The sequence below is a fragment of the Lipotes vexillifer genome, unplaced genomic scaffold (genome assembly GCF_000442215.2).
Source record: "Lipotes vexillifer unplaced genomic scaffold, Lipotes_vexillifer_v1.1 scaffold299, whole genome shotgun sequence".
Taxonomy (NCBI): Eukaryota; Metazoa; Chordata; class Mammalia; order Artiodactyla; family Lipotidae; genus Lipotes; species Lipotes vexillifer.
The window spans coordinates 350,159-361,398 of NW_006784347.1; the positions used below are offsets into that span (position 1 = coordinate 350,159).

At 47.1% G+C, this 11,240-nt stretch overlaps 1 protein-coding gene across 8 annotated transcripts in view; it reads left to right on the forward strand.

Annotated features, from left to right (window-relative positions):
- The first annotated feature begins 5,602 nt into the window (after positions 1–5,602).
- Positions 5,603–11,240, forward strand: part of MAPT (microtubule associated protein tau) — a 46,613-nt gene continuing 40,975 nt past the window's right edge. For 6 of the 8 annotated variants that reach the window (XM_007456725.1, XM_007456726.1, XM_007456727.1 and 3 more), the window contains exons 1-2: positions 5,603–5,705; positions 9,833–9,919. In XM_007456725.1, coding sequence (XP_007456787.1) covers positions 5,603–5,705; positions 9,833–9,919 — 190 coding nt within the window. The remainder of the gene's footprint in view (positions 5,706–9,832; positions 9,920–11,240) is intronic. The other 2 variants (XM_007456730.1, XM_007456732.1) reach the window with 1 other exon arrangement.

Below are 11,240 nucleotides of genomic sequence, written 5' to 3' on the forward strand. Positions count from 1 at the left end.
GCCTCCCTGCTTAGAGAGTTCTTCCCATGCATTCCTCTTTTTACCCTAAAGGAAAATAGTGGCACCTGAGATGCACACGGTTTATTCATTTTGCATAGTGAATAGTAGCCTATGTTTTAAAGGATGATTTAATTTCTCCAGAGGCCCCTGTAATTTGTTCAGCTTCCTATTAGTGCTTCTGACTTTCTGCAGCCATGCAGGGGTGGTGCTGGTGGTAGGGAAGTGGGGGGATCATCAGAATCTGGGACAGTGAGACCCATTGCCTTGCCTTTTGCTCTGTGGCACTGAGCGAGGCGGCCTGGCAGCCGAAGGGCTTATGCCACAGATGCTGTCTCCAGTCCCTAGAACAGTGCGACACTGCCCCAAGCCCCAGCATGACCCTTAGTTCTCCTGCTCCTGACTTGTAACTTCTGGAAACTTCTGGAAGGAGACCAAAATGTACAATGATTCTTGCTAAGACTTAATTACAGATTTTTTTTTTTTTTTTACTATTGAGAGAGGAGAAGAAATACTGGAAAAGCCAAAAGCAGGAGTCTGTAAACTATGGCCCATGGGCCAAATCTGGTGTTAGCTACGAATGGTTTTTACATTTTCAATTGGTGGAAAAAAACAAAAACAAAAAAAAATATTTCATGGCACATAAGATTATATGCAACTCAAATTTCAGTGTCTGTAAAAAAAGTTTAACTGGGACCCAGCCGTGCTCATTCATTTACGGATCTGTCATCAATAGATGCTTCATCATCAATGCTTCCCTGCTGCAGCAGCGGAGGTGAGTAGTTGTAACAGAAGGCACAGCTCCCAACGCCTAAAATATTTACTATCTGGCCCTTTACAGAAACAAATTGCTGACCCTTGACCTGAAATAGATCTATTTTAAAAAAAGATCCATAAAAAATTTAAAATTATAATGGAAATCAAGAGGGATAGCAGAATCTACTTCCTAGAACTTATTAAGTCAAATCAATCACCAGTTGGTAAAGTGCAGTGGGGGAGATTCTTCTTTTGAGCAGGGATCTTTTAAAGACAGAACCCACCCTTGTGGACCAGCTGCCTTGGACCCTGTTGCCGTTCCCTTTGACTGTGCTGCCCCCTCCCATTTTCCCAGCCTTCCAAGCCCTCACCTCTAGTGTAATTCTGGATCCTGATCTCTCTCTCTCTGACCCCAGCCCAGTTTTAAAGCCCAGTCTAATGTTATCTAAAGTACACTTCTTGGATCTGTCCCTTCCTTTCCATGGCCTCTGCCCCCGCTCTGGTTCCAGCTTTTTTGCTGTATACCTGGATCAGTGCAGTCACCTCCCTGCCAACAGTCCTTTCTTACCCATCCAACTGGCCCTGCCGACTGCTGCTAAATTGACCTTAGAGCACTTCTTTGATGCCGCCCTGCTCATGCCTGTGAACAAAGTCCAAACTGGCCACCTTGCCCACCTCCAGACTTTGAGTGAGAAGCAGCCACCATGTCATGTGGTTCACCCCATCCACCCCCAACATAGTGGTCGTGCAGATGGGCAGGGAAGAGACCAGGGCATGCGGGATCTTTAGTTGCCACATGCATGCAGGATCTAGTTCCCTGACCAGGGATCGAACCTGGGTCCTCACAAATCACTGAGAGATTTTCTGCTAAGAGATCTCATCTCTGATAAACAGAAGGCTAGAAAGTGGTTCTCCCATTCATTCCCCAGAGACCTTGAGGGGAACCCGTTGCCACTGTGCCAGTACCAGTGTTAGAGCTCCAGCCATAATCATCTCAACTGTGGAAACCCAGAGCCCTTATTATTATATCACCAACACGATGAAGGGGAGGGTCCCACTCACAAAGGCAACGCCAAGGATGAGGAGACATCAAGAGTGGCTGCAGCAAGATTAGAAAAGATAAGAAAAAAAGAGACCAAAAAATCAAACAAATAAAAATTAAAAAAAAAAAAAAAGTGGCCTCAGCAAGATGCAGGACTACATCCTTCCTTCCACCCCAAGAGATTTAGAAACAAGAATAAATGGGAAAACATACCTTGCTCTTGGGTGGGGACACTAAATATTGTGAAGATAGCAACTTTTATCGTTTTGTCTCGTCATGCAGTTCTAGCCAAAATCCCAATGGAATTTTGAGAATTTGAGGAAAAAGTGTTCTAAAGAGCATCTGGTAGAGAAAATGTGCAAGAAAGTCAGACAATTTTGAAAAAAGATGATGAGAGTGTCTAATCCCACCTAGAGAATAAGACTGGAGATTCAACACTTAAATCGGGAGGCTCTAGCACCAAAATGGACAGGTGAATGGAGCAGAATAGATGGTTCACTCACCTGGGGAAAGAGGGAAGACTGTTCTATGAATAGGGCTGGGCCCATTGGTTTAGCTGTTGTATTTGGGAGAAAATTGTTTAGATTCCCACCTCATATCATACACTTAAATAAATTCTAGATGAATTAATAAATTGAATACAGAGAATTAGATCACTAAAAAAACAGTAGAAAATATTTATGATCTTTACGTACTATAGAGCAATGGAATAAATCACAAAGAAAAATAGACTTGACTGTATAAAAAGTAAAACCCGTCAGTAGAAGCCATCAGAAACCAAAATAGGGAGTTCCCTGGTGACCTAGTGGTTAGGATTCAGGCTTTCACTGCCATGGCCCAGGTTCAATCCCTGGCTGGGGAACTGAGATCCCACAAGCTGTGCGGTGTGGCCAAAAGAAAAAAAAAAAAAAGAAAGAAACCAAAGTAAAAGGAGAAGCTATTAGCCACAAATATGATAAAGGGTTCATGTCACTTATAGATTAAGAACTCATTCAAATCATTACAGTGATCACTGAGGCATGACACAGAAGCAAAGGATGTAAATGGGCATTTTATAAAAGAAGCCAGTGCATCAGATTTTTACTTTTACACTTCCATCCACCATGTTCCAAATGGGAAAACTTAGTCCTTGAAAGGAATTGATCAAATCTACAAAACAAAACCACGGGGCTCATTACACTTCTTAGTGTTCACTAAAACCTTAGCAGCAGGTTGAACAGGACGACCTGATTTGGCTGATCTGGCTCTCCCGGGCCGGGTGTAGTGTCTCCAGCCAGTTTGGGAGGCTTGCGCTTCTGGGAGGATTCCACCGCTCCCGGGTGGGGCTCCTGGTGAGTCAGCAGGTGAGGTGACTCATGGACCAATCCCGGGCACGAGCAGCTGGGCAGTGACCAGGGACATCCTGAGAGAGGCTTCACCAGGAAGCATCGGGGGAGGCGTTATTTTCTAGAGTTGGGTGGGGAGCAGTGGTTGACTCCTCTGATAATGAAACTTGTTGCTCTTAGCACAGGGGTTCTTGTTTTGGGGCTTTTCTAAGGGAAACAGACCATCAGTATATCTCAGGGTAGAGAATATCACCATAGAGAATATCACCACCAAATCCTAAGTCTTGAAGGATGAATGGGGCTTTGATCTTCCCAGGATAAAGTCCTGCTCATCCTTGGGGAGATATCAAAGGTTTGGAGATGTGGGCATATATCAAAGGTCTGGAGATGAGCAGCCTCAGATGCCTCTCCCAAGAGCTCTCTGAGAGACAAGGGCCTCGGTCAGAATGAAAAGTAGCTGCCTAGGAGGGGCCAGACCACCCACCCTCTGCCTCACCCAGAGGAGGTCTCACTGACCTCATTCTTAGAACCATCCTAAGCCCTCCCAGCTTCTTATCCTACATCATGGGTGGAGAAGAGAGCTCAGACACCCACACCAGCGTGTCCTGCCTAGAAAGGAGAGAAATGGAGCTGGACCTGAGTATGCCAGTGGCCAGCTGGTATAAACTCAGTGCCAGTAGGGCTTCCCTGGTGGCGCAGTGGTTGAGAGTCCGCCTGCCGATGCAGGGTACACGGGTTCGTGCCCCGGTCCGGGAAGATCCCACATGCCGCGGAGCGGCTGGGCCCGTGAGCCATGGCCCCTGAGCCTGCGCATCCGGAGCCTGTGCTCCACAACGGGAGAGGCCACAACAGTGAGAGGCCCACGTACCGCAAAAAAAAAAAACAAAACAAAAACAAAAACAAAAACAGAAACACAGTGCCAGAGGCTGGCTGTCTCCCCACACCTTTGTCAGTCTGGGAAGTATAAGGTGGAGTGTCTGCCCCAGGTGGACTCTCCGACCCTGTAGCCCACCATTTATTTATTTTAATTTTTTTTAAGTTTTTAAAAAACTTTTTAAAAAGTTTAAAGGGAAGAAGTAGAAGCAGCTAGAACAGGGGAGTTTCAAAGACAAGAAAAAATATAAAGTAGAAAATAAATAATATGAGATAACTAGATCATTTAAAAGGGAGATATCAAAGTAAACTACAAGAGACTCAAATTACAGAGATAAAAGTGTAAAACATGGAATAATCCAAAGTAACATGAATGAACCACAGCAAAATGACATACTCAAAAGTTCAGAAATTCAAAATTATGAGTTATTTTTAAGATAAAGAATTAAATATTCTCAGTAAGGAAAAGGGCAGAGTAGGATTAAATGATCGTTTCTAGTGGGCTTTGTTGAGCTGAAGCCACCTCTCAGCTGGGGCTTTTGCGGGAGGGGAGTGCATGCTGCTCTTCAGCCCCAAATTCATGCCCCTGCACTGTGCCCTGTTAAGGACTTAGCCTGGCCCTCAGAATGCACACCCAAGGGTCCTGGTGGGAGCCAGTGAGGTGAGTGAAAGCCCGTCCCTGACCCCGGGGGGCCACCTGACTCAGAGCTGGGGAGTCAGGACACCCAGGTCAAATTGGTTCCATGGCACAGCAGCGTGTGATTGAACGATCACGTTGCTTCTCTGTGCCTCCTTTTCCTCACCAGCAGTGCCCAGCTGATACCTTCCCTCTCAGTAAAAAAAAAAAAAAAAACCCATCAGGGACTTCCCTGGTGGCGCAGAGGTTAAGAGTCCGTCTGCCAATGCAGGGGACATGGGTTTGAGCCCTGGTCTGGGAAGATCCCACATGCCGCGGAGCCACGAAGCCCGTGCGCCACAACTACTGAGCCTGCGCTCCAGAGCCTGCGCTCTAGAGCCCACGAGCCACAACTACTGAGCCCACGTGCCACAACTACTGAAGCCTGCGCGCCTAGAGCCCGTGCTCCGTAACGGGGGAGGCTACTGCAACGAGAAGCCCGGGCACTGCAGCAAAGAGTAGCCCCCGCTTGCCGCAACTAGAGAAAGCCCGTGCGCAGCAACGAAGACCCAAGGCAGCCAAAAATAAAAATAAATAAATATATAAAATAAAAAAAAAATGTTTAAACCCCATCAAACTACCAGTCAGCAGCATTTACTTTCTAATGAAGTGGGAAGAGCAGTGAGCATAGTAACAAGTCAGGCCTGCTGACCCTGCCCACCTGATGGTTTTGGACATGAACTGATGTGATGCTGGTGAATTAAAAGTGCACATACGAGTAAATAACACTTTGGCAGCGATACACCCCGTAGATGAGGTTGGGCATCTGGTTGTTGGGGAGGAGAGAGGGGAGGTGGAAATCTGCCTGCTGTGAACTGGGGAGGTGGCACCTCTCTCTCCCTGACCCCTACCTCACCCCCAAGCACTTAGCCTCAGCACAGCATCCCAGCCCTCACCTCCCATCTTCATTCCCCAGGTGGGCTTTGAACCAGGATGGCTGAACCCCGCCAGGAGTTCAACGTGATGGAAGATCATGCTCAGGGGGACTACACCCTGCTGCAAGACCAGGAGGGTGACGTGGAGCACGGCCTGAAAGGTTAGTGCACGGCCCTGCGTAACGGGCCCAGGCGCTGTGGGGATCGCGGCCGACCCGATTGCTCTGGAAAGGGCTGGCAGGAAAAGTTCGCATCCTGAGTTTTAAAGGAGTTTTAAATACTTTATTGTGTTAGATTGTCAATAGGCTTGAAACCTCATTAATTTGAGCGAGCCAACAGAACTCAAAATGTGAGGCTATTTGAAAATCTGCCTTTTGCAAAGGAGAGTTTGCCACATACGTGGATATAGTATGATAAAGATTGCTGGAGGCTTGTTGGTCTAATTAATACAAGGGTGCTCTGTTGAGTCTTTAACCATACCCATTAACCTATAAATCAGCAGGATTTATTAGCATGCAAAATACATAACTTTATACATTATTTTTTTCTCTTCCTTAATAGGCCTGTCTGGCCCCTCTTTGGCCAGAGTTGGTTAGCTCTGGGTTTCTTACTGTCCCTATTATACCTTAATAAACCACATCAACCTCTAAATGTTCTATAGTACAGTCTTTTGGCCCAGTTGGCTTGGCCTCCTCTCTCCCCTTCAGTGCACTGTCTGACCACCGAGATCGGGGAGCCCCGTGGAGCACACAGAGCCCTCTCTCTGGCTCCGAACGCTAGTCCCTGCATCGCTGATGGGAGCACCAGAGGACCTGTAGGGCACTGGGTTGTACTATAAGGAACCCTCTCCCCACAGTGTCACTGGTGGCCAGTGCCCCACTGGAGCAGCCCACCGTGCAGCCCCGGGATAAGAAAACTAGGTCCCTGTCTTCTAGACCCATTTCTAAGGAGATGAAATGGCAGTCTACTTTTCTCTTTTAATGCTAAAAGTAACAAGCCTGGGGTGTGCGGTGTCGATGGCAGTGGTAGAGCTCCAAGGTGGGAAGGGAACTCTTCTGGGTACATCTATCTGGGAAGGTTCCCTGGAAGAGGCGGGGTTACCAGAAGGAGGCCTGGGTTGGGGAAGCACATGGAGAAAACATCCCTACCTTGGAGAGGCTTCAGGACTCTTTGGGGGGCCTTGTTTCAAAGGCTGACTTCTCTGTACCTGTTTAAGCAGAGAACACATTAGGAGGCAGAGCTTGGGAATCAGACAAGTGGGCTCCAAGGTGGGGGAGGTGAGGGAAGAAATGGGCTGTCCCCGGAGCTCAGAGGCCAACCTCTGGCCTTCTTGGAAGCACACCCAGCCCGAAGCTCTGGGTGAGGGGAAATGCCTGCTCCCATTCGGCTCAACCCTCCCCTCCTGGTGTCAGGCACCAATGGTGGCAAGAAACGTGCATTCTGACCTCACCCAGGCCACAGCCTGGCTCCAGCCAGAGCTGCTAATTTTCAGCTCCTCAAGGGGTTGGAACGGCAGCTGGGCCCTGAGAGCTCCCTCATCTGAGGACCTGATCCCACCATCCCTCCACACGAGTGTTCTGCCTCAGTATCAGTATCACTGCTTTCACTTTCAAGTGTCCCTATTTGGGTGATAAAGTATGTGGCTACCCTACTTATAATGGGACTTCCTTAAAATGATGATTCAGGTGACCTCCCTGGTGGTCCAGTGGTGGAGACTTTGCCTTCCAATGCAGGGGGTGTGGGTTTGATCCCTGCTTGGGGAGCTAAGATCCCACATGCCTTGTGGCCAAAAAACCTAAACATAAAATCAACAGAAGCAATATTGTAACACATTCAATAAAGACTGTGAAAATGGTCCACATCAAAAAAAAATCTTTAAAAAAAAAAGATAATTCAGGCATTTTTGTAGGACTCTACAAAAGTTGGCAAAGGGCTTTGGCCACCGACGTCTCAGGTAGCGCTCAACAGTAACCAGTGAAGGCGGAGGTTGCCTTCCCCAGTTTACAGATGACAAAGTTTCGTGTCTGAGATTATGGGGCTAGTATAGCCTTCAGCTCCATGTCAGCTGTTTTTGCCCCTGGTCACCCTTAGCCAAGTCTCCTTGAAGCTTCAGTTATTAAACTCTTGTGGGTGGAATCCAACTTAGAATCCCAACATACTGAACTCTGCCCCAGATGAATTGTGCCAATGAAAAAATGATGCTCTTGGGAATTCCCTGGCAGTCCAGTGCTTAGGACTCGGCGCTTTCATTGCTGTGGCCCAGGTTCAATCCCTGCTCGGGGAACTAAGATCCCACCAGCCAAAAGAAAAAAGAAAAATGATGCTCTGTTTAGGGTAGCCTGGTTTAAAAATTAAGTTAAAATATATATATTGTGTTGTCACAAATGTACCATAATAATGTAGGAGGTTAACAATTTGGGAAACTGGGTGTGGGGTATCCTCTCTGGTCTGTCTTTGCAATTTTTCTGTAAATCTAAAACTGTTCTCAAATAAAAAGTTCATTTTTTTAAAGTCCGGGGAAAAAAGTCGTTTTTACCACTTTTATTTTTTGAAAGAGAAACTAAATTCAATTTGTAAAGTAAGAACAAATTTACCAAGTTATTTTGTGTCTCAGAGGTGCTTAAAGTATGTTTACTGAAACTCCTCAATTCTTTTAACATAAAACATGATTGGAAGTTCTATCCTGAAACAGATGTATGTATGAATATGTATAATATATATATGCAAATTTTATGATGCTAATAACCTTTTTGTCCCTGCTTTGAAAGTGTTTGAAGACAGTTTAAACAAACTTACCCAAAGAATATACTTGCCAAGAAAGCAAGTTGATACCTAAGAGATTTTCATAGTTCTCATCAAATTTGTTCTTGCCACTAAGGATTTAGAATGAGTTGTTTTTATATGGGGAGTGAACAGTGTGACTTGACAGAAGGTGTCACTTTACAAGCAACATTTTAGATAAGTGACAGAGACTTTTTTGAATAATGACAAGAAACCACATGTAAAATACTAAAACAAAGAGCATCTGCATTGATGCTAAACGTTGGAATAGGGTTAGATAGAGCCAAAGAGAGCTGCAAAGTGGGTAAAAGCTGGTTAACTGATAAAATAATGCACCCACATGAATTAAAAGATGTTAATGAGTTAACTTGTTAGACCTTCCAGAAGACCCTCAGAAGAGGCTTCTTCCTCCTTCCTTCCCTCCCTCCAAGAAATTTAACAAGGAAAAAGCAGATGATGACAGTTGTAGGCTGGGGATGGATCGTGGGAGGGGTGTTTGGGGGACAAGTGTCTGAGGCACCATCATGCCCATAGGCTTCTGTGCTCTGACAGTCGAGGCTGGTCCATAATAAGACCTGGCAGACAGTCTGCATCATGCTCGCTCACCATTTGTCCAGAGCCTACTTGAGAGAGTTGGCAGGTTTTTGCAAGCTGCAGGACCGGAAGCTTCTTTAGAATCAGCCCTTCTTTGGCTGGATGGGTGCAGCCAGGGCTGAGTGTCCAGGGATGGCGTTCTAGCAGAGGGTGCGACGTGTCTGATCTCGAAGCGTGCTAGAACACCACTTGCCTTTTTTCGTCTCGTGAGTCTGCTTCATGCAGAACCAGCTTCCTGTCCTCTATCTCCAAGGCCGCCCCCACCCCAGGTGGAGTGGCTTTTGCAGAGTCCATCAGAGCTCCCTTGGCTTTGGATTCTGAAAGGACAGTTTTCTTATAACTAGCGATGGCTGACATTTCAGGTGTAACTCAAGGCTTGTTGGGCGGTACTTGGAGACACAGCCAAGTGTGCAGTTAGAAGTAGGTACTGTGTCTGCCCTGAGCTAATTCCTTTGCAGAGGAAGGAGTTGGATCTCTGAGTGTTTTCCCAGGTCATTATTTGTCATTAATTCATGGCAGTGATCTCCCATGAATCTCTTCAGTAGGGAAACACAAAGCCTCAAGTTTACTTGTGGCTTAGCTTTCTGGTGTCTGCTGCCCGTTTGTCAATATAAGAGCCTTTGTCTCAATTGGAACCACAAGCTAATTAAAAGGCAATTTCTCCTCTCGTCCCAGAACAGGTAAACATCGCGTGCCTCTTTGCCTGCTGACCCTGGTTTGGGGGCCCAGCTGTGTTGGGGTGGGGGTGGGATTGGTCCCCTTTGTGGTTTTATCATGTGGCCACAGTCCATCCATCTGGGTTCCACGCTGGGTGATTTTAGCTCCAAAAGACACTGTCCCCGAGGTCCTCTGAGGTCGAAAGCAGGGGTGGAGAGAAGCAGCCATTCTGAGGGGCTCATTGTATATGTTCCAGAATCTCCCCTGCAGACCCCGGCCGATGATGGATCTGAGGAACCAGGCTCTGAAACCTCTGATGCTAAGAGCACTCCAACGGCGGAAGGTGGGGCCTCCCTCTTCTCATGGCTTTATTCAAGCAGCTCCTTCCATGCTCCAGCCTGCGCTTAGCCACGCTTTGAGCTCATACGTGCCACCTTTCCTGGCTGCATTTGCTGCTGCCTCTCCCCCTGGCTGAGAGATAGCTCGCTCAGTGCTTTGCAAGACGGGGCTCAGGCCCCGGATGTTGTGGGAGCCACGCTCCGTTTTGATGCCTTGCTTGCTAGGGTCAGGTATGGGCAGCTTCATCGTGTGTGAGTTTTGAGGCAGCCACACTTGAACAGGCTGGGATCTGTGGCAAAGCAGGGCCTGACGTCAGCTCCACAAAGCCCCTGCTCCTTGCCCATTGTCCTCCCCAAACTTCTATCATGAGCCACCAGGTCCTAAAGCAGCCGTTTGGCTGAGGAAAGGGCAGGTCAGTGCACATCTCCAAGCTCACACTTTGGGACTGGTCTTGGTTTAGTATCCTTCATTTCTTGAGCTTGGCCTGGGTGTCTGGATCTTGGCCATGGTGTTAGTTCCAGCCCATCTTCTAACCTGTCCTCTGTAGACATTTGGTGTCTAAGTTATTACAAAGCTGCTGACGTATTTCCTGAAGTGTTCCTTGGTCCTGATTTTGACCATCTTCTCTTGCTTCCCATCTATATCAGTCAAGACTGTGTTGATCGCAGGTAACGGAAAACCCAACTAACTGTGACAAACATATGAAGAGGTTTATTTGTCTCACATAATAAAATGTCTGGACTTGGGCAGCAGCTTCTCAGTGTCAACTATTTTATCTTCTGCCATCATTAATGGCTGGATTGTTGCCTTATAGTTACAGAATGGCTGCTGTACCTCCAGGCATCACATCTGCCTTCAAAGAAGAAAGAAAGTAGCAAAGCCAAAAGAACCCTGAAACCAAATGTGTTCCCTTTTTATTAGGAAAGCAACAGTTTTTCTGCAGGCCCCACCTAACCAACTTCTGTTTATGTATCATTGGCCAGAACTGGGTCTCATGGCCACCCCTGGCTGTAAGGGAGGCCGGGACATTGAGCATTTTGCCTTCCAGGCTCTTTAGCAGGAAAAATCAAGGGATAAGGGCATTGAGAATGGCTTTTGAGTAACCAGTAGGCAGTATCTGCCCCTCCATCTCTCCATCCTCTCCAAGGTTCTATTTTCAGCACTTCCCTGGGCCCTGCCCATGACTTTGATGAGAACCTGGCCCCAGCATCTCCCCAAGTGTCCACCTTTGGATGAATTCAGAAAGTGGCTGTCAAGTGCCTGCCAATTGATGGTGCATCCATGGAGGATATAGTGGATGTGGCCCTTCCCCCACTTTGCGCCCC